This window comes from Monodon monoceros, unplaced genomic scaffold (genome assembly GCF_005190385.1).
Source record: "Monodon monoceros isolate NGI ecotype Baffin Bay Population unplaced genomic scaffold, NGI_Narwhal_1 Super_Scaffold_7, whole genome shotgun sequence".
Classification (NCBI taxonomy): domain Eukaryota; kingdom Metazoa; phylum Chordata; class Mammalia; order Artiodactyla; family Monodontidae; genus Monodon; species Monodon monoceros.
In genome coordinates this window covers 5223687-5248500 of record NW_021703784.1, presented here as the reverse complement: position 1 = coordinate 5248500, position 24814 = coordinate 5223687, and the positions used below count along the sequence as shown (strand labels likewise).

Sequence of the window (24814 nt, the reverse complement as noted above, 5' to 3'; positions counted from 1 at the left end):
CTTACCTTTGAAATGCATGACATCAGTGTAGTATTATTATCTGCTTGGAGGAGCACCTTCTGTTTTATTCATGGTTGTGCAGAACAGTGTTTGTTCCCTTTAGGAGGGAAGACAAGCTCTCCAAGAATCCCAGGAACAAAAATACGGGGCCGTGGCTCTGGTACTTCAGTCCCTTCCCCTCCCCAGCCCTGTCTTGTTTTCCTAAGCCGTGGCCAGGAATGTGCTGGGCGGGGGCAGCCCGGCTGTCAGCGCTGAGCCCGGGCAGCCCCAGTCACGGTCCCAGGCTGGCCTTTCACCTCCCAGCTCTCCCGGCCGCTCTTATTAAGCAGCAAAATGTTTCAATATGTTGAGCTTTGGGGGGAGGGACGGAGAGAAAAATCGGGATATTGTTGAGAAGGAAATAATGAATAACCCTGACGCCCATACCCCCCACGTGGGGAGATCTGGGTGATAAGTGTGCTTTCTCCAGAAATGGAATCCAAGCAATTGCCTTTTGGTCAGAAATTTCCAGAGCCAGTTGGAGGGGGAGGAGAGGAGGAGGGGGGAGGGGGAAAGGAGGGAGCAGGTACTAAACAAATTTTCCCAGTGTCCAGTACCAAAGTAGCCAGAGATCTGGGTACCCCAGGAAGGAAGAGGAGGGGAAACCTTGAGAAACTGAGATTATCAGAGGTGTACAAAACTGTCGGTTTTGTTCTTACAAACTGACACACTCTCTACTCTTACCTGGCACCTCTGCTTTCTTCTCGTCGCCATCCCTCACCTCACAAAGTTCTGGTCTGGGGGCCTGGTAAGCAGTTCCCTTTTACAGGAGACTCTGGAGAGGGGGGCCCAGTGTGTGAAAACGGCCCAGGGTCTGTGGAGAATGAATGGCCCTGGGATGGGGCACCTGAAAGGCAGTGCGAGCATGACCCACAAATCGGAGCCCCATTCAAGGCCAGGTCTACAAGTGGCCTACAAGCCAAGAAATTAGCACCTTTCCAAATTTCAAGAAAACACAAATCTGAGGATCCAGAAAAATTCCCTTAGTAAGAGTGTTGTTTTTAAATTAAAGTATAGTTGATTTACAATGCTGTGTTACAGCAAGAGTGTTTTGAAATGTATGTGTATTTTTTAATCAAAACACCATAATAGTGTTGGTTCCCTGACACTTGCAATCTACTTGCTCTTATAGATGCTGCCTAGAAAATGTGAGTCAGGAGGTATATGCCTGGAGAGGACCAAATAAGAGAAAGGAGTAACTTTTAAGGAGGAAAAACTTAAGGGCTTGAAAAATGAAAGTAGACATCATTCATATCATTTAAATTTGAAGAATAATTCTTTGCGCTGCAATCGTTTGAAACTAAATAATCAGCTTAAAGAAGGCCCTGGTTTCTACGTCTCCTCCTGGCTTGACTCGGTTGTGTGTCTTTACATTTATGATACATGGTGGTTTCTGGTGATCCTTGACATTTCCTAGTAACACAGAGAGGTTTCTGGAAAAGCAGCTGGGGGCAGATGGGTGGCTGTCTATTAGAACAATTCATCAGAGAGCAGTTGAAATATTGATAAGAAAGCGGAAATCAAATTAAAAGACGGAAAAGAGAGAGGAAGAGGGAGTGGGACGGAGAAAGCTGGAGAGAGCCGGCGGAGGCGGAGAAGAAAGCTGCAGGACGCACAGACTTGAGTGGTTCCTGCAGCCCCCGAAGATGTGCGGGAGCTGAGGCTGCCTGTCTGGATACGCTGGAAAGAAAGGCAAACGCTGACTCTGGGCAGCCAGCAGGTTTAATTCTATTCTGCCAAGGATCAGGAGTCTGGGGGCAGAGGATTCACATCAAGAGCTTGAACGCCCTGGAGTTGTCGGAGTCCAGCCCCTGCTGGCGGAGCAGGAAGGGGTGTCTAAGGTGGGTGTTCGTTTGCAAGGGATCTCTGGGGGTGATGCAGGGTCACGTCTGCCTGCTTTAGGTGCAGCCTGGAGGCTTTCTGGGGCTCCTTCTCTCATTCTCTCCCAGGCTTTCTTTTCTGTCCTTTCTTCCCCCCTGCTCACTCTTCTTGCAAATTTCACTCCAACTTTCAAAGAAAATGGGGAGACTCTAGAGCAAGGGCACCAGGGGAGAACCATGAATGGGAATCTAGGAGCCTGGAGAAACGTACCTGGTCCCTGAACTTGTGTGTCTGTTGTGGCTTCGGGAGCCAAAAAGCTGGAATTCGTTAGTGGGGAGAAAAGCGTTTTATCAGAAACACATTGGCTGCTGTAGAAGCTGCGCCCTGCCACGTTAGAGATGGCTTAAGAGAAGGAAGGGAAGGAAGAGGAGAGAGACAGCCGTCAGACTTGGCCAGGCGGGGAGAGACTCACGCAGAGGCACCTGGCCTCCTAGGGTAGCTTTTGCGCCCTCCAGTCCAAATATTCAAACTTCAGACCCCACCTCCCCTGCCACTAGAAATGAGGCCTCCTCATTCATTGTCTTTGTCTCTGCTGGGAAAACTCGATTTCTTCCAGAAGCGGTGGCGGTGAGGGGTGCGCTCTGGGAAAGGGGCCTCCATAGACCTCCAGAACCTTGAGCCAGGGGCCCTTCTAAGCGGTCCCCCAGCAGGGAAGAGGGAGACAACTGGACGCTAGTGGAGCCCTGGCGGGTGGGGGTGGGTAGGGGAGTCAGGCAGAAGGTCTGTGCCCCGAGGGCCGCAGCGTGGGCAACTCTGTAAATATCTGTTTCCTGGAGCCTCGGGCTGCAAAGCTGAGGAGACCTACCTCTATCCTGGCCACCTTCTCTCCTCTGGCAAGGGCACACCCCTATCCCCACCTGCATCCCCAGGTATGAAACTACGCAGGCCCTGGGGGAGACGCGCGTCTCCGGCTGCCGATCGAAGGTTACAGGACTGTAGGCAAGAGGCCCAACGATGTGAGCTGGCTCTCACCACCACCCCTTAGCCTGGAGCCTGGGGGACAGAGGCGCAGGGAGGGTGACGGTGCCTGCACCCCACCCTCCCTCACTGGTCCAGGTGGATGGGAGCCTCCTAGCCCTCCTGTCGTCTCTCGTTTGCTCTCCCACTTCACCCTGACCCCCACCGTCTCACCCTTGCTCCGCTCGCGGGTGACTGAGGTTTCTCCCACCCAGGTTGATTCTTGGGCCTTCCCGACCCTTCCTCACCCACCCAGGATGTTTCAGACAGTCCCCGACACATCGTCTTACGTCAAGGTAAGACATGACAGCGTCTTTAAACAGGTAATGACCCCCCCCAGCAGCCCCCTACCCTCTCCCCGGACCTAGGGTTCCTTCCCCCTTTCCGCGGGAAAAGAGGCGGGTGGAGCGGACCACGCTCTTACCAGATGGGTGTGGAGCTGGGGCCACTAGCTAGACTGGATGAGGATGGCGCAGACCCTCGGGAATCCCTGGTTGAGGACCAAGCCTCTTGGCCGCTTCTCTTTGGGAGAGTGGAGGTGGGCGAGCCTGGTGAGGGCCGTGCAGGAAAGCCCAGACGCCGGCACCAGGACCCGCGGGCCAGCGTCCGGTCCCGATGAGTCGTGCGCCCACGCCGCGCCGTGCACAACAGGTTCCCCGAGTCAGGGGTCTGTGTGGACAAGAGTGTGAGGGTGTGAGCGCGTGCGTGTGGGTGCGGGCAAGTGATCGCGACGCGCTTCTCTTACGGGTTCGACACCCCCGGTCCTCAAGCCCACCTTCCTCAGCTCCACCGGCCCCTCAAAAGCGCAGATTCCTGTATTTGAAGGTATATCGAAGGGGGTTGGTTGTTTTTTTTTTTTTTTTTCCTTTTCCACAGCAGTTCCCAAGAATGTAAACAAACCGAGGCCAGGACATCTGGGTTACACGTTTAATGAAAATCCGCCAGCGGGGCGGGCCGAAGGTGCGGAGCTGCCCGGGGTGGGGACCGCGGCGAGGTCCTCTCGCATCCCAAGCGCGACCTCCCGCCTTCCGGGTAGCAGCCCAGATCCTTCCCCAGCTCCGAAAAGGAAGGACCGCTGCGGCTCGGCAAACTAACTCCCACCTCCTTAGATCTCGGCTCCGCCCCCTCCTTCCCGAAACCCCGCCCCGAGAGGCCCCCGCCCCTCCCTCCTGGCCCCCTCCGCTGCGTCCAGCATCCGCGAAAGCCGGGCGGAGTGACCGTCTGCGGGCACCGGGCACCTCGACGGCGTGGGGACTCTCGGGTTTTTTCTGGGCGCGTCAATTATGCGTCCAGCCCTCCTCCTGTTTCTCTCAAGGGAAATCTGTGGACACCAAGTAGCATCTTCCCTGCCTGTGGTCTGAAGGAGTCCACATAGTCACTTTGGGGAAGCCAGGTTTTGGAGGCTTGGCCGGGAAGGGCTGTTTAATCTATCAGTGATGAATGAATGAAAAACGAGTCAATCAATGGACGGGTAATCAGTAAACGGATGGGTGCCTCCCAGGAGGTGGCAGAGCAGACACAGACTTCAGTGAGCTCGGTTCGCGGCGTCCAGGTTTCCTGGGGGGTTATGGGCGCGGTAACCCCTCCCACCCCACCGCTCCCGGGACGCGGGGCGCAGCTGACCCGGCTCTCACTCCCGGCTCTGCCCCGAGGGCCGCGAAGGGCCCCGGGGCGGGGCGCTGCAGTCTGTCTCCCATCCACTGGGACCCCCGAGCCTGCACACACCCGGGGACCCAAAACCTTAAGGATTACCCAGAGGGGCAAGTGGGAGCCCGGGAGCCTGACCCAGGCCAAGAGTCAGAGAGAAAGCAAACGGGCCCCGGCGAGTGGAGGGAGCCGCTGGGGGAGGGGGAGAGGGGCGGCAGTCTACGAGCTCCGGCCGCCAGGGGAGCCGCTCGCCGCAGGAGCTCCTTTCAAGGGGAAAAAATGGATTTTTCGGCAGCCACAAAGTTTGTATTGTTGCACAAAGAGGTGCATTGATGAGGTCGGGAGGTCCGCGTGGCGGTGACAATCTTGGGTCTGTTCCGCAGGCTCCCTACGCCTACCATTTGCCAGAGGGGCACAAACAGTCTCTGGCCGCCAAGCCCCGGCCATCCCGCCTCAGCACTCGGCTCCGATATTATTGGCAAACACGGCAGGTCCAGGCGCCCGGGGCCCCAGGAGCCAGGAGACGAGCCGGGCCCTGGGGAACCAAGGGTGCCCACTCCACCCGGGCAGCGATCTGGGTTCCAAGTGCTCAAGGAGGACCGCGCAGGAGAGAGCGTAGGGCGGATTTGAGGCTGGAAAGAGCAAGAGAAAGGTGAAAAGGGGGAGAGCATTGTATTTGTACTAACTTATTTAATATTAATAAAAACGCTAGGAGGTGGTCCATTTTGCAGATGAGAAACTGAGGCATTGAGAGGTTAATGTAATCTAGCTTACAAGGGGCAGAGCCAAGATACAAACAATAAGGGCGAAGTTGTGCTGACCGCCAAGCGAGTTCTAGACACTCACTCCATCTTTACAACAGCCCTTTGAGGTAGATCCTATTATAAAGCCAACGTACAGATGCGACATTGAAGCACAGAGAGGTTAAGGAACTTGTCCAAGGCCACAGAGCTGGTAAATGCAGAGCTAGAATATAAACCCAAGGAGCCCGGTTTCCCAATGCGAATGTTCGACCAGGACGTTCCACTTGCAGGTATCGGGGAGAGGCAGGAGACCCAGTGGAGGAACCCTGACCATGTCCTTGCGAGGTGCCCGCACTGGGCAAAGCACTTGGCAATTCCAGCGCCAGGAGCACATCCCCGAAGACCTCTCGCCGCCCCACTAGAGACTGGCAGGGTCCCCCACTTTCCCTCTTTACGAGTCTCCCAGACTCCTTGTTCTCGCTCCCCCTCCAACCAGCGTGCTGGTTCAGCCCACGCTGCATTCTGGGGGAGACTCCCCCCAACCAGAGGAAAAGAGGCTGGTAGCCCCCGAATGTTCGCAACGGCACGGCCCAGGGGCAGCATCTGGTCGGCAGGTCCTGAAACGGCGTTTCAAGGACACAGGTCTGTACTTTGCATGCTGTTTGGGGCGGCTGGGAGGCAGGGCGGCTGGAGATTTGGAAAGGCTGAATTCTCCCTTCCCCCAAAGCCCCCGTCTAGGCGCCGCCACCGGGTGAGGGTCCCGGCACCTGGCTGGTCTCCACCTCTTGTCAGCCTGCGCTCTCTGGTCAGTCTCGGACTCCCTTGGGATTTCCTCCTCGACGCCGCGTGGTCTGGGGACCCGGCCCCGGAGCGCCAGGGGCTCGGGGCGCAGAGACCCTCCCCCTCCCGGGCCCTCCCGCCGCCGCGGCCTCCCACGTAGCGTTTTGAACCCTCTTGGCGCTAAGGCAAGAACGAGCGTGGGGAGCGGGCCGGGCCAGCAGAGGCTCTAAATCTTCCTTCAATCTGTGAGTCGATGAAGTCTGAGAAACAAATTCAAAGCAGGCGCGCCTGCAGAGCCTTCCTGCAGAAATATTCCCCGGCATTCAAGCGCATCCAGGGGCGGCTCGAGCTGCCTTGTTTGGCTAAGGTCAGACGAGACTCGAGTTCTCCAATAAAAATAAATCTCAAATTAATTATGGCCTCGAGCGAGGGGCCAGACACTTGAAGCTGCAGTTGTGCAGTCTGGAGTTTTGGCGCTCGTTCGCCCATCCCTCCCCCGCGCGCCCTCCCCCACCCCCCTTGCCAGCTCGAATACCCGCCGAGGCCGCCGGACCGGAGGGGCCGGGAGGAGGGAGGACGAAAGGGGAAGGACCCGCCCGAGACGCCCTGCCAAGCCTGGCATCTTTCGGGGTTTCAAGTGACCGGAGGTCCCGAGGTCTGGAGGCACCCCAGGGACCCGGCTCCGGTTGTCGCGTCCTCCCACCCCCAACCCGGGCTGGGACCGAAGAAGCCCGGGAAGCCGCGTCTGGAAAGTCTTGACCGGGTCAAAAGGGCTGACATTGAGCGAGCCAAGACACGTTTCACCCCGCCGCTCCCCTCCCGGGGGAAGCAGGACTTCCGCATCTTTGAAAATATTGTCAAGTGCGGATGGTGCGAGGCAAGTCGCCCCACCACAGTCGCAATGAAAATGCTCCAAGTCCAAAGGTTCCCTGAGTGCTCGCCCCCGTGGGCATGCGTTCTGCAAGTGACCTTAGACTCAGAAACGTGTGGTGGGCTCTTTTGTTGGTTCCCCCCACCCCAACCCCGACCCCCGGTTGCTGGCTTTTGTTTTCAGTGCGGGTTCGGCTGTGAGCTTCCCCTGACTTGAAAGCCAGCCGGGGCTGGTGGAGTGGGCAGGACGGTATTGGGCATGAGCTCCTGGTCACCAGCCCTGCCCAGTCTGGGAAAGGGAGAGGCAGGACAGTCTCTGGTGAGCCAGGAAAGAGGGTGTGAGCAAATGCGTGGGCTGGGGTAACCAGCCCCTAGCTGGGCCAGGAGAAGGGAGAGGAGGGGGAGGGGAGAGGGCAGAAGAGGGGTGACGAGAGAGAAGGGGAAGGATTCCCCTCCCCAGCTCCAAGACCGTTTTCATCTGTAGCTGCTTCACCACAGGCTCTCTATCAATTTGTCTCAATGCAAACATTCGAAATATTCTCTTTGGCTGCTCGTGAAAACAATGTGAGCTGCCAGGATCAAACCATCTTTCCAGATGTCTGGTGGTTACCACATTAAACAGGGCAGACTTGTTTACTGTTGTGTTTGGTTAGGGCTTTTTTCCCCCTTCAGGATTTAAAAAAGCAGCAGCAGCAGTGGAGTGGGACATCAAACCCAGAGTTACATAAGTGGGCAGCCCTGCCCACTGCCATGCCAGTGCGGGTCACAGGGAGACTCAGATTCCCTCAGAGGGCTCTTCAGAGTTGGGGGGCTCTTCTTTCTGGGTGGAGGGCCTTGTGAATAGACAGGAGCTTCTGACAGAGGGGCTGGTAAACACTCAAAGCCGCGGCCCCAGTGCCAGCCAGTGAGTCACTAAGGGGTGACAGCTGTACCAGTGCCAGCCTCTTCCCCTCCCCACCATCTTCAAAATTACAAAATTGCCAGAAGCTTTGGTTTTACAGGCAGAAACGGAAAGGGCTGTTGAGTTCCACAGCTCACACAGGAGGGCAAGTCCTCCTTTTAATCTAGTTCCACACTGAGTTCTCCCTAGGGGAGAGGCAGCTCCTGCTAAAAGGAGTTGGGGGTACTAGAGATGTTGGGGTGACTTACTGATCAGAGCAGTGAAGCCAATCTGTTATTTGCCAGGCTGGACAGGAGTTGGGAAGAGACACCTGGCCAATGTTTTGCCACAGAGGTGCCTTCTCAAGTATTAGGAAGACCGGGTGTAGAAAGGGGAGACGCTGGCTGGCCTGCGATGGCCTTTAACGGCCTGAGTGTTTGCCCAGCACCAGGAAGGGGGCCTCCGGCGGTAGACTGGAGTTCTCTCTGCCTGAAAGAGGGGGAATGTGGCCGGGGGTGCCGGGTTTCTGGTCAGGTCCGTGTGGGAAGCGGTTTCCCCGCTCCCTTCTGAAAGCCTTGTTGTCGTTTGAAGGTCGGCAGAGTCTGGGCTGAAAAGGAAACAATTTGGGGTTTGAAAGGATGTAATTCATTCTTCCTTTCCCTTTAACCTCTTTCCTCTCTGGAAAGCATGTGGAAACGCTGAAGGGAAGAGAGAGAGGGCGGGCGTCGGGGCCCAGGGGAGGAAAGGGTTAAGCCTGATTTCTTTTAATTGAACTCCAGAACTGGTGGCCCCAGGCAAAGGGGGGGACTGACCCCGCTAGCGGTAACCAGATGTGGCGGTCCCAGGGGAGCCCCCGAGCAGACCCCTGGATTGAGAAGCAGACAGGAGGTGGGGGGGGGGGCGGCCCGGCCCCCATCCCACCCCCACCCCATCCCCCCACCCCTCTCCCCCGTACGCACACCGAGTCACAATTGCTGGCAAGCTGCACCCGCCACTCCAGGTCTGGTCACGTTCAGACCCGTGTCTGTATTCGAACCCAAAATTGGAGCTGAATTGATGAGACTAATTTCGAGAAGGGGGTGGGGGGAGGGAGGGAGGCCAGCGAGCTCTCGGGCTCAACTGCTCCTGAAGAAATAAAGAATTAATAAGTCACCTTTTTCGCCGCTGTGGACACCCTTTTGAAAATTTTTCTTTCCAATTGACTCGGATCTCCTCTGGATTTTTTTTTCCTCTTTCTCCGGGTGGACTCTTAAATAAAAGTGAGAAAGTCCAAAGCGTGGTCTGGAGAGCGTGGACAAGGTAACCTGTTTCGGAGGAGGTCGGGGAGAAGCGAGTCAGGCCGAGAGCGCCCGGGGGTCCCCTCGCTGCGCCAACTGGAGCGGGCGGCGGCACTGCGGAGGGACCCGGGAGGTCTCCGGGTGGCGGGGCCCGACAAGGCGGGCCGAGGGGAGGTTGGCCTCACGGCGGGGTGGGGATGATGGTCTGGAGCCCCGGCCCCGGGGGTCTCACCCGGGAGAAGTCTGGGTCGGTGTGGGGATGTTGCCTGCTGTGCTTTGGAGACCCGCCGGCCAGCCTGGAGGGATCGTCTCTCCGTAGTGTAGGTTTCTTGGGGCCCAAGGTGGCATTGCATAGGCGGCTTTGACCCGAGTGCCAGGGCTTGGGCCATCGGGTTGGGGTATGTGCCAGGGAGTTGACCCTAGAAGGCGCGAAGCAGTGGTCTGGGGTGCCGCAGGTCCCGGCCCTCGGCGGGCGCCGGGACCTCCCCAGTAGCAGAGGGGCCGAGGCGCTCCTCCCCGCGTGCGTCCCTCCGCTCACAGCTCGCTGGGAGCCGAGTCCACGCCCCCGACTGCCGGGGTCCGTCCGAAACCGCCCCGAGTCCGCGTCGATGGGTGAGCCGCTCCGGGAGTCTGCGCGACTCCGCAGCCGAGGGCCCGAGTGGAAAAATTCCCATTGGACGCACTTTCTAATGGTCGGTCGGCTTCGGTCTGCGTCCGGATCTTCCCGGGCAGTAGGCTCCAGGTTATCCCCAGCCCGAGTAAACTCTCCCGCCCCCCGCCTACCCCCCAACCCCAGAAAAAGTTTGACTCGGCTGGAAAAAACATTAATGAACGTATCTGTGGGAAGAAACGGAAAGTGAATGAGTCAGGAGGGCCACCTTCGGCCAACGGCCCCTGGAAAGGAAGGAGGCCAAAGGCGTTCGGTGTTGGACTTTGGGGGAAGGTGTGGGGGGAGGCATGCAGACTGCGGGAATCAGGGCGCGGGCGCTGGGCGTGGACCCCGGCATTGTTCCCAGCTTGCTGTTATCTCCCGGGAGCAAGTATCCTGTGGGCGCAGCGCATGAATGTATCTGGGCATCTCCGCGTGTATTTATATAGTGTGTGTGATGCGAAAAGCAGGACCCGCGGAGGGGAGGAAGAGGGGGTGTGAGGGGGGGAGAGGGAAGACGAGGGAGAGCAGAGGGGAGAGAAGAGAAGAGAGAGGAGAGCGAGAGACAGAGAGAGAGAGAGAGAGAGAGAGAGAGAGAGAGAGAGAGAGATAGGACTTCCTCCCCATTCGCAAAGTGAAGTCACTTCCCAAAATTAGCTGAAAAAAAGTTTCATCCGGTTAACTGTCTCTTTTTCGCTCCGCTACAACAACAAACGTGCACAGGGGAGCGAGGGCAGGGCGCTCGCGGGGGGCACGCAGGGAGGGCCCAGGGCGCCAGAGAGGCCGCGCCGGGCTAATCCGAAGGGGCTGCGAGGTCAGGCTGTAACCGGGTCAATGTGTGGAATATTGGGGGGCTCGGCTGCAGACTTGGCCAAATGGACGGGACTATTAAGGTAAGCGACCGGGCGGTGGGCGCGGAGCGCTGGGGTCTGCCGGGGCGGCGAGGCGGCGGGCAGGCTGGGCGCGGGGCGCCGGGGTCCCGGAAGACGTGGCCACTCTCCCTTCCTTCCGCGCCCCGGCTTCGCGCCGTCTTCTCCCGCGCTCGTGTGGCGAGTCTCGCAGGCGGGGGCTCCCCGCCGGGCTCCCCGCCGAGGGCGATCTCCCCCGCACCCCTTGCCCGGAGCGAAGCCCGGCCCCCTCCCACCGCGCTGCCGGCCGGGCTGCGGGCGGCGGCGGCGGCGTGAAACCCGGGGAGCCGGGCGCCGTTCGCAGCCGGGGGCCGGAGACCTCCGGGGCCACCACTCCCACCCGGCGAACCGGGCACCCCGGCCCCGGCGCTGGGCACCCGCCCGGCGGCCGGCTTCCTCTCCCCCGAGGCCGAAGACGACGGGGGCGGGCGGGCAGCCGCCAGCAGCCCGGGCCCCTGCCGGGAGGGCCCAGGGGCAGGCTAGTGGATTGCTTGCACGCGGATCGGGGTGCGAGTGAGTGTCTGGGGCTCTGTGTGCGCGGGCTGCTCCAGATGGAAGCCCTGTTTACATGTCAGCGCGGGCCGGTTTCCCTTCCTCTTGGTACTTCTGTTGCCGGGCTCTCGGCGCTCGGGAGCTGCCGGCTCCTCGGGACTAACGGGCCGGCCTCGCCGCTCCTCCGCCGGGGCATCTTTTTCCCAGCCGGTCCGCGCCGCTCCGCACGCCCGGCTCCCGCGCTCCGCGCCCGGGCTCCCACCGGCCTCTCGAAGAGGGTCCCGCGCCTGCGGAGCCGCTCCTCCTAAAGTGAGCGGCCCTGAGCCGGCGGCCCGGACGACTGCCTACTACCCCCCAGCCCCTAGCCTCACCCCGCGCCTCGCGCCTGGGTCCACGTTACCAAGTGCAGCCCAGAGGGACGGGTGAGGGTCCGGGTTTCACCGCAGACTTCACGAGGGTTGACTGCCTGATCCCTCTGGAAGGGGGAAGTGGAGCCAGAAGCAGAGAGGAGGGACAGCCCCTAATGAGACTGGCCTTAAGAGGCCCGAGAGGAATGAATGGGACCAGCAGTTGGCTGCGAGGCTGTCCCCCAGCACCAAGCCCGAGTCGGTCTGGAAAAGCTATTAGGCTGGTGAGGTGGGGACTGGCAAAGCCCGCCATCCCCAGAACCCAGAGGAATCAAGTCTTTGCTCAGGCCTGAGGAAGAGGATGTAGGGCTTGGAGAATTCAGGAGATTTTTATCATTTGGGTGGGGTGGTGGTTTTTATTTTCTAAGTTTTTTTTCTTTCTCTCTCTCTGAAAGTTTGAAATATGCTGACTTAAGTAAAAGGCACCAACAGCAGGAACTTGAAGATGTGGAGATGAGATTACTGATTGTATTGGGTTGAAGGGAGCCTCTGTGAGCCTGGGTTCCTCCAGTTTAAAGTGCATGGGTGAGAGGGCATTCCTGTAGGGAGGTGGTTACCCATCGGTCATTTCATGCCAGTTTCTCTTCTCATTGGTGGGTGCGTGCAAGTGTCTCAGTATCCCTGGTTTAGTAATAAGATGCTCCGCTCTAGAAAACTTCCCTCACTAGGATGCTTGCCACTTACCCAGAAGGCCCCCAGCTGACCCGGAAGGGTGGTAAGATGGCTCCAGGGTCTTGATGTGGACACCCTAAGGAGAAGTGAAGCAATATCTCCCCGATGCTCAGACCTCTCGGCACAGGCCCTGAGGGTAAGGAGGAAGCTGTGGTCTGTGAACCCAGGATGTGCTAACCTCTTTAGCTGCATACACAGGGATTGGCATGGCCGTCAATGAGAACAAGCTTAGACCAGGACCCTGGCACTTCATGCCAGGGTGGGAGTGACAGGATTCCTTCTCACCTGGGTGATGGGAGCCTGTGAGTCCTGTCCAGACCCTCCTCCGGAGCACCCTTGTCTCTGATCCAGGTTGCCTGGCTGGTCTGCTGGTGGGCAGAGCAGTGAGTTTTCAAGCAGGCTTCTTCACTGCCCAGCGTTCTGAAGGATTGAGTGTTTAGTGTATATTTTGGTATTGAGATTGTGTGAAAGCCACAGTTTCCTGTTCATGGGTGACCTTCGGATCTCGGGGTTCCCAGACCCCAATCCCACATTGGTTCAAACGCTGTGTTTGGAGAAGACAGGGGACAAGGAGAGGCCAGGGGACTTCTGGTCTCTGCGAGGGTGCACAGTCCATTCAGCCAGTATGAGCTTCAAACTCTGTAAAAGTGAAATAGTGGGACTAAATTACCTCTACAATAGTGCCTTTCCAATCCTTTCAGTTCCTAAAATATCACGCTCACATGCTCTTGCAAGAACATGTACCTACATGTCCACGAAATCCAGTTCCAGGCTGAGAGAGGTCAGAAGGCACCACATACCATGTCGAATTTGTAGACACAGATTCAGAATGTGTGTTCCCAGTTTGAATGGCCTTGACAAGTCATCTTTGACTAATTCTGGCATGTGATTTTTATGCACCTGCGTATTTCTTCCTCATATATGAAGCATACTTATATTTCAAAATACCTCTGGGTCTCATCACTGGGGACCTGTTTGGTCCAGAATGCCAGGGAAGTCTGGATTCCTTTGCAGAAGCTTTTTACTTTGTGCATAATTTGCACAACTTCGTGTGATTACAAAATCTTAACTTCATCACCCTTGTTATAGTAAGCCCTTCTGTATTACGCTCTCTTCTCCTCTCCAAGAATGTCTCCTGGGAAGGCTCCGAGCACCATGTTGGGAGCACCAAAATTTGCAGGAGGCCTTCTACTGTTCTTTTGCCACAGATAAGTTAGCCTAAATATTAAACAACACCCTATACCACCCTGCTCCCCACGGTGATGGTATCAGTTGTTGAAAAGCACGTGATACTGGTTGTTGCCTTAAGAATGAACTGCTTTCCAAAACTGCACCTTAGTTCTAGGCAGTCTTCAATTGAATCTACTTATTTCATCTAGGGAAGCTTGATTCAGTCAATGCACATTGTACCATTAAAGATGGGGAATCAGTCAGAGAAAATGCAGACCTGGTGAATGAAATAGGGAAATGAACTGGGGACTCCGAGTCAGAAAACCTGGGTTCATTCTCAGTTCTGCTGCTCAGTTGCTGCGTGTCCTATAGCAAGGCACTAAGCATCTGGAGCCTCAGTTTTCTCATCTGTAAAATGGGGCCAAAGAACCTCCTTACCATAGGTCACAGTAAGGATTCAATAAAGTTTGGTACCTTCGTTGACTGTACATTAGTTGAATTTCTCCTTAGGGACAGGGCTTGTGGGGATCGATTGGCTAGAAAATTAGATCATAGGTATGGATTTATTATAATAGGTATTTCATTAATGCTATGAATCTTAATTAGGGGTCTCTTATGTTCCAAGGCTCTGGTTTATGTGTTGAAGATAAAACAGGGGTCAAAACCCTGCTGGAATTTACACTGTGGTGGAGGTGACAGACACATAAATAAATAATTCTATGTCCAGGGTGATACAACTTCTGAAGAACAGTAAATCAGGTTAGGGAATAGAAAGCGATGTGGTTGTATCAGCCAGAATGGTCAGGGAGGATGCTTGCAATGAAGTGGCAGTTGAGCAGAGATACTATCAGCTTTCACCCTTTACCTCAGCATCACACAACCAGTACATGTTGGGAGAGCAAAATGGGAAAGGAGGGTTGAGGTGACAGCTGGGCTTTGAAAACCAGCAGAGTCAATGAGCCAGACTGGCCCAGGCTGCAGGTTACCACTGACAGTGCATGTCCAGACGGGAAACTTCAGGATGGGATCCCGGGAGAAAGCAGTAGAGAGATGGATACCCGGGAACAAAAACTTTACTTCTGTCATTAGAGGTGGATGCTGCCTTCACTCTGAGAGTGAACCGCTTACCCACCTGCATCTTTTTTTTTTTTTTTTTAACCTTCCTAGCGCCTAGATTCGCGAGAACTCCAGGCGAAACAGGCTGTGTCTTTTTCTCTGTCCCGTGACCACATAGAATTGCCTCCCTCGGGGAGTTACCCGACGATGAACCCTATTTGTTTGCGAATAATTTCTACCACTTCGGCTGCTGTGCAACTTCAAGTTTTCAGGTTTGCAATTTTAGAGCTTTAGAGATTATTTAGCTGCATATCCTCCTTTTATGAGAAGGGAAACTGAGGCCCAGAGTTTACTGAATTATCCGAGATCACATGGTTGACTAGTGACAGAGTCAGGGTAAGAATGAAGGGCTCCTAACCCTCAGGCTAGTGTTCTTTCCACTATACCATGAACATTTTATTTGCTTTCTTTACATTTTTATGAGTTATAGAACCCTGGGGGCAGTGTGTTTCTGTGTGTGTGCGTGTGTGTGTGCGAAAGAGAAACAGACAGACAGACAGAGGGACAGAAACAGAGACACACAGAGAGGGACAGAGACAGAGAGATAAGGTTTTAAAAAATATCACGGAGAATCTGACTCTTTAGACTAAAGACACTTCTGTTGCTTAATGAAAAATGTACTGCTACCATCTTGAATTATTTCCATAATTCATAAAAAAATCCCAAATTTCTGAATAGGATTTTTACATAATATATTTTTTTATTTTTCCAAAATAAACCCTTCTCTTTCTGTAGACGAACAAGGTCTCCATAATCAGGAGACAACAAAAAATAGAGTATTTTACTTAAATAGCCAATAGGCCGCTCTACAGACCAGGGACAGGTGGGCTGAATTCCTATTTCAATTCTTTTAATAATTGAATATTTGACTATTTAAATAAAATATATTCGGATGCATTAGAACATATCTTGTGGCCCAAGATATGTAGTCTGTGTATTAAGTAGGTCTTCAATAATAACCACGTTATGTAAGATTTAAGATTTCGATGTCTCTTTCTCTTTGGGGTCAACCAGTTAATTTGGTATTGGTTTTGAAAGGTGGTTGATTTAAACCAAACCTCTTTTTTAGAAGTGTAGCATTAGACAAATGCTAGCATTGAGTTGCCCCAGCCAAAAAAAAAAAAAAAAAAGAGTTGGGAAAATGTGATAAGGATGAACCACCGGGCAGGACTTCGAACGGTCTGAGGCCTTTATCCTCCCTCAAACGCCAGAAGATATCCCCAAATTGTAAGTCAACACTCAGGCCGTCGGCAAGGTCCTCGTCTTCTGTGGGAAAAGTCTCATTCTACCTGAAGCTTGATAGAAAGATTTTCAGATTAGGGTCCAACTGTCTAGAGTTAGAATGAAAAAAAAACCCTACTATTTTCATTCATTTTAGACATGCAGTTGCATTATGTAGGTATAGAGCATTTTTTCTGTTTTGTTTAGTTTTGAATAACAAGACTTTCCTTTTTTGGCCTGTCTTGAAACAGTCTTTCTAAGTCTATCTTTTGTTTGTTGTTTTGTGACAAACTGAGAAGACTAAAGGCCATTGGCCACTATCTACACACACACACACACACACACACACACACACACACACACAATCTCACAAAATCTTCAACCAGCCGTAATAGCATTTTTGGAAATCTCAGAGCTGTGCAGGTGTCTTTCTCTCTGCAGAAGACTACACACTGTTTCATTTTCTGTTGCTTTAATGATGTTTATCTATAGTGTTCATCCCATTCATGTGCTAATTCATCAGTGGGACAGTATTACTAAGTGATGTCACTCTAATTCTTCTACTGACCTGATAGACCCAACATCAGTAGCCCACGGACTTTTGAGATGTTTCCCCGGAGGCAATGGATGGGGTGTGTCTATCCCCACATTATCACCCGTAGGACCAATATCTTGGACATTTGACAGAATTAGACAATCTATGGAATAACCCTTTTCCGTACAAAGCTAGCTGGCCTTATGGGAATTTGTCATCTTAATCCCATTGGCATCGTTGGCTGATGCCAGCTGTAGCAATGTAGGTCAGTAGGTCTGCTGCATGGCTGTTAGGCAGGAGCTGAACTAGCTATTAAATGCTATCAAGGGCTTCCCTGGTGGCGCAGTGGTTGAGAGTCCGCCTGCCGATGAAGGGGACGCGGGTTCGTGCCCCGGTCCGGGAAGATCCCACATGCCGCGGAGCGGCTGGGCCCGTGAGCCATGGCCGCTGAGCCTGCGCGTCCAGAGCCTGTGCTCCGCAACGGGAGAGGCCGCAACAGTGAGAGGACCGCGTACCGCAAAAAAAAAAAAAAAATGCTATCAAGACACCAGGCTGGTGGCAAAAGGGCTGCCGCCCTCGAGACAGAGCAGGAGGAGAAGCCGTGTGTGTGTGTGTGTTTGCACAGCAGAATGCAGTAGTGTTCTGCTAGCCTCAAGGAACGAAAGAGCAATTTCAACTGGAGAGACACAGAAAGACCGAATAATGAGAGTTATGTGTTTAGTCCCCTCTGTTTACAAAGTACTTTCACATACACGCTTGCATTTAATCCTCAAAACAACCCTATGGGAAGTAATATCATCACAACTCTGTTTTATCGGGGAGAAATGAAGGTTCAGAGAGGTTAGGTAACTTGCCTAAGATGACAGCTAATAGGTGACAGATTTGGTTTTCGAGCCCAGGGTTTCTGTTTACAGAATACTTGTTTTTTTCTACACACCAGTCACACTGCCTCTTGGCTTTGAAGGATGGGTAGGACTTGCACAGGAAGATATGGTTCAGGGGCTTTCTAGGAAAGTGGAATAGTTTTGTTGCGGGGGGGCATATGAAGGAGAAGGCAAGAGTGGAAATATTGGGTGGAATTAGATTATGGACGACCTTAAATACCATAAGAAAGAATTTGGGTCTTACCAAATACATAGAAAGGAGGAATCACAAAATTTTTAATAGAGGGATGGTCTAGGTAATTGTACAAATTTCAGAAGACTTCCTGTTCTTATCCTGCTCCTTAAGAAATGGAGATGGAAGCGGCTGCATCACTTATCAGAGGCCATAAGAAGTGAGCAGCAGAAAGGATTAGAAAACCAGTGATAAATTCAGGCCCCCAGACCATGCTATCAGCTGTGTTTAAAGATGTTTGTTTGTTAAATATGGAGTCAAGAGAGGGAGGAGAAACTCTGTTTCACCAGATCTCATAAAAGTGTGATTATCCTTTCCCTCCTTTGACTGTGTGTTCTTCCGTAGTTGTTCTAGAGATTTCACCACAAGCTGTCTTTTCAACGGGGCCATCTATCCTGGGCTACCACTTTAGTTCCTTTTGAGAATGAGTTAGCAGAGAGTAAGCAAGAAGAGACAAAAGGAAAAGTTGTTTCCCTGAAACTCAAATCCAATTTCTATGGAAATTCAGACAGATCTGACAGACTTTCATCGGTTTGCTGGGCCCGTCACCGCACTTAGAAATACTGACATTTCACCCAAGCAAACCCAAAACTCAGAGAGTTATCACCATCTTTCCAAGCAGGATCAGAGATTATGTGTTCAGATGCACTTTCAGATAATTCAGATCAACTTTATAACAGCTTCAAAATGGCTTATACCCACAAAAATGAACCAAAATACTGAATATTTGAGACAGTTCCCATCTTTGGGGAGCAATGTGCCTGCCATTTAGATCATGATCAAAATTCCAGAGTATGTAATTTTTCAAGCCACTTCCAAGAAAATGCAGACTTGGAATGTGAAATGTGTTCCCCACAGCAGGGCCCATTTACTTAGACAGTGCCAGGCGTCCCAGGTAACAAAAGACGGTATGTCACATCCCAGTGCACACTTGCAAGCGGCCAGCATTACAGGTGTCACGGGAACTTTAACTCTGCATTTCTAGACATATGCGGTTTTCTCGTGTCTACTGGAATCTAACATGCCAGGAGCAGGGTTGGTAGGTCCGAATATATGGGAATTCACTGATTTTTCATGGGAAGAAGTCTGAGAGTGAACACTTTTGCAATATTGTTCATGTAGCAGAAATGTGAAAACAAACAGGTTAATATTATAAAATTACTCAGCTCGTGAGTTGTCAGTGCTTTTGCAATCTATATAGATGCATATACTTACATCAAAATTCTTATGCCTGAGAGTCCTTTTGTCTTCAGGTATTTATCACTTAATTCATATTCGTGCGTTTACTCATTCAACTAAGTGTTGAAAACTATTGCGAGGCACCGTGCTCCACAGAACTCCACATAAACGAACAAGAGCAGGATGCCTTCAACTGTTTCTTCCAGGCTTCTAGAGAGTAGAAGTTTCTCTGCTTACTGATTTTAAGCTCTGACTGTTGGAGTTTCCAAAAGAAGCAGTACTCACTGGGGGAATCTTTATTTGTGGCTTTTTATTATAAGGAAATGTGGGCACATTTTCCCAAGAGTAACACCCAGCTTACAATTTCCATTGACCCTTTATTCTTGGTGATACTAGTCCATTGTATGGACATTTTTGGCAGTCCAGGGTTTCAGCCAAGGAAACTCCTTCTTATTATTATTCTCCCTTTCTCAGCTCTAATTCCTCTATATATTAATGTAAAGAAAAATGCCATAAGTAAAGTGAAAAGATAAATGAGAAACTGAGAAAAAATATTTCCCATACATCAGAGGGCACGTGTCCTAAGATATAAAGGCCATTTACAAATCAATAAACAAAAGGTAGACCTCTTAGCAGAAAAATAGGCAAAAATGCTACAAATAACTGCTAGAAAAAGGAATGCAAATGGCCAAGAAGCATATGAAAAGAATCTCAAGCATGTATATATTCAAATGAAATTAATGAAGTTCCAACAGTTATTACCTATGAGGATAGCACAGATTAAAACAGCTTAATAATGCCTCATGTTAGAAAGAATAAGGGGAAATGTCGCTCTCTGTCCCTGCTGGTGGAACTCTAACTTGCTACACTCATTCTGGAATGCAATTTGGAAACAATTATGGCGATGTTAAGTATTTATACAAATTTGATAATAATTCCAAATCTAAAAATGTATCACACAGACATGTTCACTCGGATACCAAAGATACACATACAAGATGTTTATTGTAGCATTGTTTGAAATGGCCAAAACTGGAAAGAATCTAAACGTCCATCAATACGGAACTAGATAAATAAATTTTAGAAGACTCATAAAAAAAATCATGCAATTGTTGAATGGAATAAAATCAATTGTCGATATACACTGACTTAGAAAGTTCTCCAAGGTATACTAATACATGGGAAAATGCAAATTACAAAATATGTGGTCCCATTTCTGTAAAAAAAATTGAAAATATTTATTTATTTGTTTGTTTGTTTGTTTCTGGATAGACCCTTCCAGAAATTGTCTATGCATAAATCATCATACATATGTGTGCGTTTTCAATGTTTTGCTTTGTTTTGGTTTTTTGTTTTGGTTTTTTTTAAACAGTGGCTGCCTTTGGGCAGGGAAAAGTAGACTTTTACTTTTCACACTATAAACATGTGGTGTTTGGCTTTTTCAATCACTAGTATATATTACTTTTATAATTTAAAAAACTGATGTAAAAAATGAAGAGGGACAATTAGAAATAGATTTGTAAAAAGTAAGCTGAGCACCATCATTCTAGCCCCAGTGTGCTGATCTCAGAGATTTGGGGATCCCACTTTCACAGTAAAATATGGAGAAAAATTGTCCAGCCAAGGATCCGGGGACCTGAATTCTAGCTCCAGTTCTACCCCAAACGAGCTCTGAGATCTTAAACAAGTTACTTCACGCCATCAGCATTTGTGTAAATTTCCTCATGTTAAAGATGTTCTCATCTATAAATTGAAGGTATGATTTCAAAACTTTCTTTTAGCTCCCGTGTTTATAAGACTCTGATCCCAGGCAGGCTTTAAAAGCATTTCTTATTTGGGGACGTGGGCGACTGAACTTCTCACAGAAGTTCCATCTGGGCCCATGTGGCTCTTCTCCACAATCCCAAGGATAAGTCATAGAGTGTTCTTGCAGCCAGTTGGAGGCTGGGGGTCTTAGGAGGTGCTTCCTGAATTTCTGTGAGCTGGTGTTTTTATTACCAAGTGACACTGGAGCTGTGTTAATCCCTTTGCATTAATGTAAGCTAACAATGGGGCCTGACTCTGCTTTGGGTTCTTACACTCTTTCCCAAAATTTGGTCTCATTTAAAACCCAAAACACATTTGGTCCCAAGTGCCTTTTCCTTGGACTTTTAAAAAATTCTGTTTAATTGAAGGGAAATTGAATTTGTCTGGTTTTGATTCATTTACACTTAACTCTTTAAAAACAAAAAAAAAAACCATTTTTTATTTTGAGGACATATTTGATGTCCAGAAAGAATTTTGAGTCTCTTAATGAGTTTTCTGGGAGGCTTTTTTTTTTCTTCTTCTTAAAACAGGAAGTGGTGCTAGGCTTTGGGCAAACACAGTCAACCCTGAAAGGCCCTAGTTCAGTTTGAAACCATATCACCCACCATTTTGCATGAGCCCCAATGGCCCTTGCAGAGGCCATTTTTTCCTTACCCCTCACCTGAGAGTAAGAGATGCACTCACCTTCCATCTGAGGGGAATAGCGTTGAGGATGGGTAATCACAGTCAGAAGAAGAAAAAGGAGGAGCTATTTATCGAGCTCTTACTATGTGCCAATATCTGTTTTCACCTTTATGGACATACTTTTTTAAAAATTTATTTAATTCAAGTATAGTTGATTTACAATGTTGTGTTAGTTACTGCTGTACAGCAAAGTGATTCAGTTATACATATACATACGTTCCTTTTCATATTCTTTTCCATTTTGGTCTATCACAGGATATTGAACATAGTTCCCTGAGCTATACGGTAGGACCTTGTTGTTTATCCATTCTACATATAATAGTTTGCATCTATTCAACCCAAATTCCCAATCCCTCCTGCCTCCTTCCCCCCCTCCCCTTGGCAACCACAAGTCTGTTCTCTAGGACACATTCCCTTTTGATCCTTGTAACAGTCCTATGCTGTATGTACTCTTTTCATTTTGGAGAGGTGAAGTAACTTACCCAAGCCCATCAAGATAGAAAGTGGAAAAGCAATGATTTGGACTTTATCCTGTTAGCCTCTGAAATTCATAGAGCTTAGCCACTGTGATCTGTAGCCAGTTTGCCACACACATGTCCAACCCATCTCTTGAGGACCTTGCAGGTGGCGGTGGTGTTTGTCTAAGAGACTCCCACCCTCAGTCCGCACTGGGCAGATTCGTGGCCTCACTCCACGCTCCACACCCTCTCCTGAAGAAGGCCTCAGCCCTGTATTCCTCAGGTGAGCGTCGCTGCCTAACTTAGCTGGCAGGTATACTGGAGAGCAGGCAGGCAGGCGAGGATGAAACCAACAGGTTCTGTTTTACTTTAATGAGCTACCAATATGATTTAAAAAAAAAAAGTTTTGTAGCTCAGTAGAGAATAGCATATTCTGTGACTTGACAATACCTCCTTCTGTACCCTTCTGTGTTTTCTCCTCCTCTCTCCAGCTCTAACTCTTGCTGTCTTTTTCATTCTCTTTCACTCATATACACACACTAACTACACACACTAAAAAAAAGCCCTGGTTTTGGGGGGGGGTTCTATAAAACACAAAGAAAGGAATGTTTTGCAGGGTTAAAAGGAAATCATCGAGAAAGGCTAACTTCAGGCTCCAGTTTCTCCTGAATAGCATTTCTTGTTATTTCAAGGCTGATTGACTTATAACTGCATCCCCAGCCACCTCACATCAGTTCCTTTTATCAGCTCAAGTGAGACTTCCTGTGGACTGGCCCAGCTTCCTGATGTATTTCCTTTTTCCTTTGGCAGAACAAAGAAAACCATAGCTCCAAGGATCCTTGGAACCAAACATCATTTAGCACTGAAGAACCTATTATTTTAAACTTTTCGTTCTCAATGCGGAGGCCCAGTGCCTGGCTTTGCGTTTTTTTCCTGGCACTCTGTATGGCATCATGGTGGACCCTGGGTGCAATGATGAGGGTCAAGGAGGCACTCAAACTCATCATAGTTGTAGTTCTATTTCTTTCAAAGCGGGAAAATTAACCCATTCTCCTCACTGACACTGCATGAGCCCCCCCACCCCGTACACACATACACCTTCAGGAGTCACATGGAATATCTCTGTGTATAGGGCTTGTGCTTTTGTTACCCTGATTCAACATAATCCATCAGCAAAGAAACTCTCTTATTTAGAGATTTCAGCCTATTTGTGTTTGAAGTTCTAACTCTAGAAACATGCGTATAAGAAAAGAAGCTTCAAATTATATCCAAAGGGTCATTGACATCGACAGAAGAAGACATTCCAGAAATTGGGATAAAGGCGCTGCTTCCTTCTTTGGCTTGGAGGGTGCCGTATCACCCCTTACCACTTGGCCTTACCTCTTCCTCTACACGTTATTTCTGAAAGGCCTTGAGTGTAATCCCGGGCGAGAAGAGAACACTAAGAGAGCCGCTTGTATCTCTGTCAAATTCCCTAATGCAAATATTGCAAGTTGCCAACTTGAGTACCCCTGAGATTGTTCTTAGAACACAAGAGGCCATTGCACAGAAGAGGTAACTGAGTCTTCAAGGTGTGATGTGTCTAAAGATGAGAATTGGGCAAGAGACCCTGGCAGCAGAACTCAGGTATCCATTCCCCTAAACCACACATTCCACCATAAGGGTGTTTCCAGAAGCAAAGACGGCAAGACTCATCGAATCCACAGGCGTTCCTGCTTTCTTTGCCTTTCAGTCTTACTCCCTGGCCATTGTGTAATTGTCCTGTGGGATCAAACACCGCACTTTCCATAGGAGCCACCCAGGCAGCTAAGCAGTCATGCAGCCACCCAAGTGCAGCTCTTCTCTTTACGAAGATCACAGATTGGAAATAGAAAACAATTGAAACTGAAATGTAGCTCCCCTGGCAAGAGAGGTATGTTTAAGACAAGAGGAATTATCATGGGGAATTCATATGGATTTTTCCCAGCCCAATCCTCAATGTAATCAACCCTAAGTGTAAGTGCGCTGAAGAGGTGGTCTCGGGGAGGAAGATCGCTCAGAAACTATATGGCATGAGGGGAGTGTGTGAGGGCAGGTGCTAAGCCTCACATAACCTGCTTTGGGGATGCCAGGGGAAGAGGGTTAGAATGTCTGCGCCTATACATAAAAGCAAGAGATCTTTCTTCTCCCAGCTCTGTACTCTGCTACCAGCCTGTACCTAAGTCCGTGACCAGTCAGGAATCCTAGAACAAAGATCCATGCGTTCTCTCTCCCAGCCCACAAAATGCTGTCTGTAGAAAACCATATAGGTGCAGTTATCCCCCAGTATCCCCGGTGGGTTGGTTCCACCATGGATACCAAAATCCGCCGATGCTCAAGCCCCTTACAGTCAGCCCTGCGTAGCTGCAGCTTCCCCATCCACAGATTCAACCAACCGCCAGTCAGAAATACTACTACATCCGCGGTTGGTTACACCTGGGGATGAGGAACCTGCCGAAAGAAGGGCCGACTGTGCTGACCTTGGTTTTCTCAACAGTAAGAGCATATTCGGTCAATGGGTATAGGTAATCATGCTCAAATGGGGTCCATGGTGCAACACAGGACTTCCCCAGAGGTCAGGGACTTGAGGGGCACCTGTACTTGCTGCACTTTTCGAGAAAGGGGAGGGAGGAAGGGCAGACTACTTTTCTGGAAATGTGTTTCAGGAAACTGGCATGCGGAGAATTTTCCCAGGGTGCCTCAGGAAAGGCATCCAGACATGTGGATTTGCTGCTCTGGACCTTGGGGCCTCTAAGCTCTTCCTTCTGGAGATCTGTGGTTCCCTATGTACTTACTGGATCTGTAAGGCCAGAAAGGGAGACTGTGGTCCCCGCTCCCGGCCTTCCCAGAGTTTGCATGGGAAGATGTTGCAGAGCGGGGCTGGGTTTGGAGCACCTCGGAATTCATGATTTCTTCCCATCAGTTTGGACTGTATACAACCCAGATTTTGTTCTGCCCAGAGCACCCTTTATAAAAAAAATTTAAACCCTGTGTGTATTTCATGGGAAATTTCACATGTCTGTTTCTGATTCATTTCCAATTAAAGGCTCAAAATGCTGGTTTTGTAAGAGCTCTTTGATGATTCGGATTCTTGTTGGTTCATCCTTTTTTTTTCCTCCTAAAAGTCCACAGAAGTTTAATAAATGTTGCTCAGACATTTGCATGCTTAACTGTTCAAAATAATTGGAAACAGGAGAGAATGTTTACTGTATGTGCACAAAATGAGCACATTTACGAGGCGAAAGCGAGAGACAGATGCCTCGGTGAAGGTGACTTTTGTGGGAAAATAAGGAATATGACCGAAGGTAG

General features: G+C 50.5%; 2 protein-coding genes across 4 annotated transcripts in view; one reads left to right on the top strand and one right to left on the bottom strand.

The window, feature by feature from the left end:
* Positions 1-3154: 3154 nt before the first annotated feature.
* Positions 3155-24814, top strand: part of FLI1 (Fli-1 proto-oncogene, ETS transcription factor) — a 120335-nt gene continuing 98675 nt past the window's right edge. For 2 of the 3 annotated variants that reach the window (XM_029206947.1, XM_029206946.1), the window contains exon 1: positions 9872-10616. In XM_029206947.1, the coding sequence (XP_029062780.1) occupies positions 10599-10616 (18 nt within the window). In that variant the 5' untranslated portion in view covers positions 9872-10598. Of the gene's footprint in view, positions 3174-4907; positions 5910-9871; positions 10617-24814 lie in introns of those variants that run through there. The other variant, XM_029206949.1, reaches the window with a different exon arrangement.
* Positions 7041-10081, bottom strand: LOC114886847. The gene is made up of 4 exons (XM_029207912.1): positions 9964-10081; positions 9307-9911; positions 8951-9101; positions 7041-8404 (listed from the first exon to the last, which is right to left on the bottom strand). Exons 1-4 carry the CDS (start codon positions 10079-10081, stop codon positions 8328-8330), a joined length of 951 nt encoding a protein of 316 aa, XP_029063745.1. The 3' UTR covers positions 7041-8327.

Excerpts from the sequence above, each read along its gene's own strand:
- LOC114886847 (XM_029207912.1), bottom strand. The coding sequence starts at position 10,081 with ATGCCGGGGTCCACGCCCAGCGCCCGCGCCCTGATTCCCGCAGTCTGC. Across the intron at positions 9,912-9,963 it reads CTCCTTCCTTTCCAGGGGCC|ATACGTTCATTAATGTTTTT; the intron begins GTTGGCCGAAGG and ends TTCTTCCCACAG. Across the intron at positions 9,102-9,306 it reads CCGACCCAGACTTCTCCCGG|GTTACCTTGTCCACGCTCTC; the intron begins GTGAGACCCCCG and ends CCTCCGAAACAG.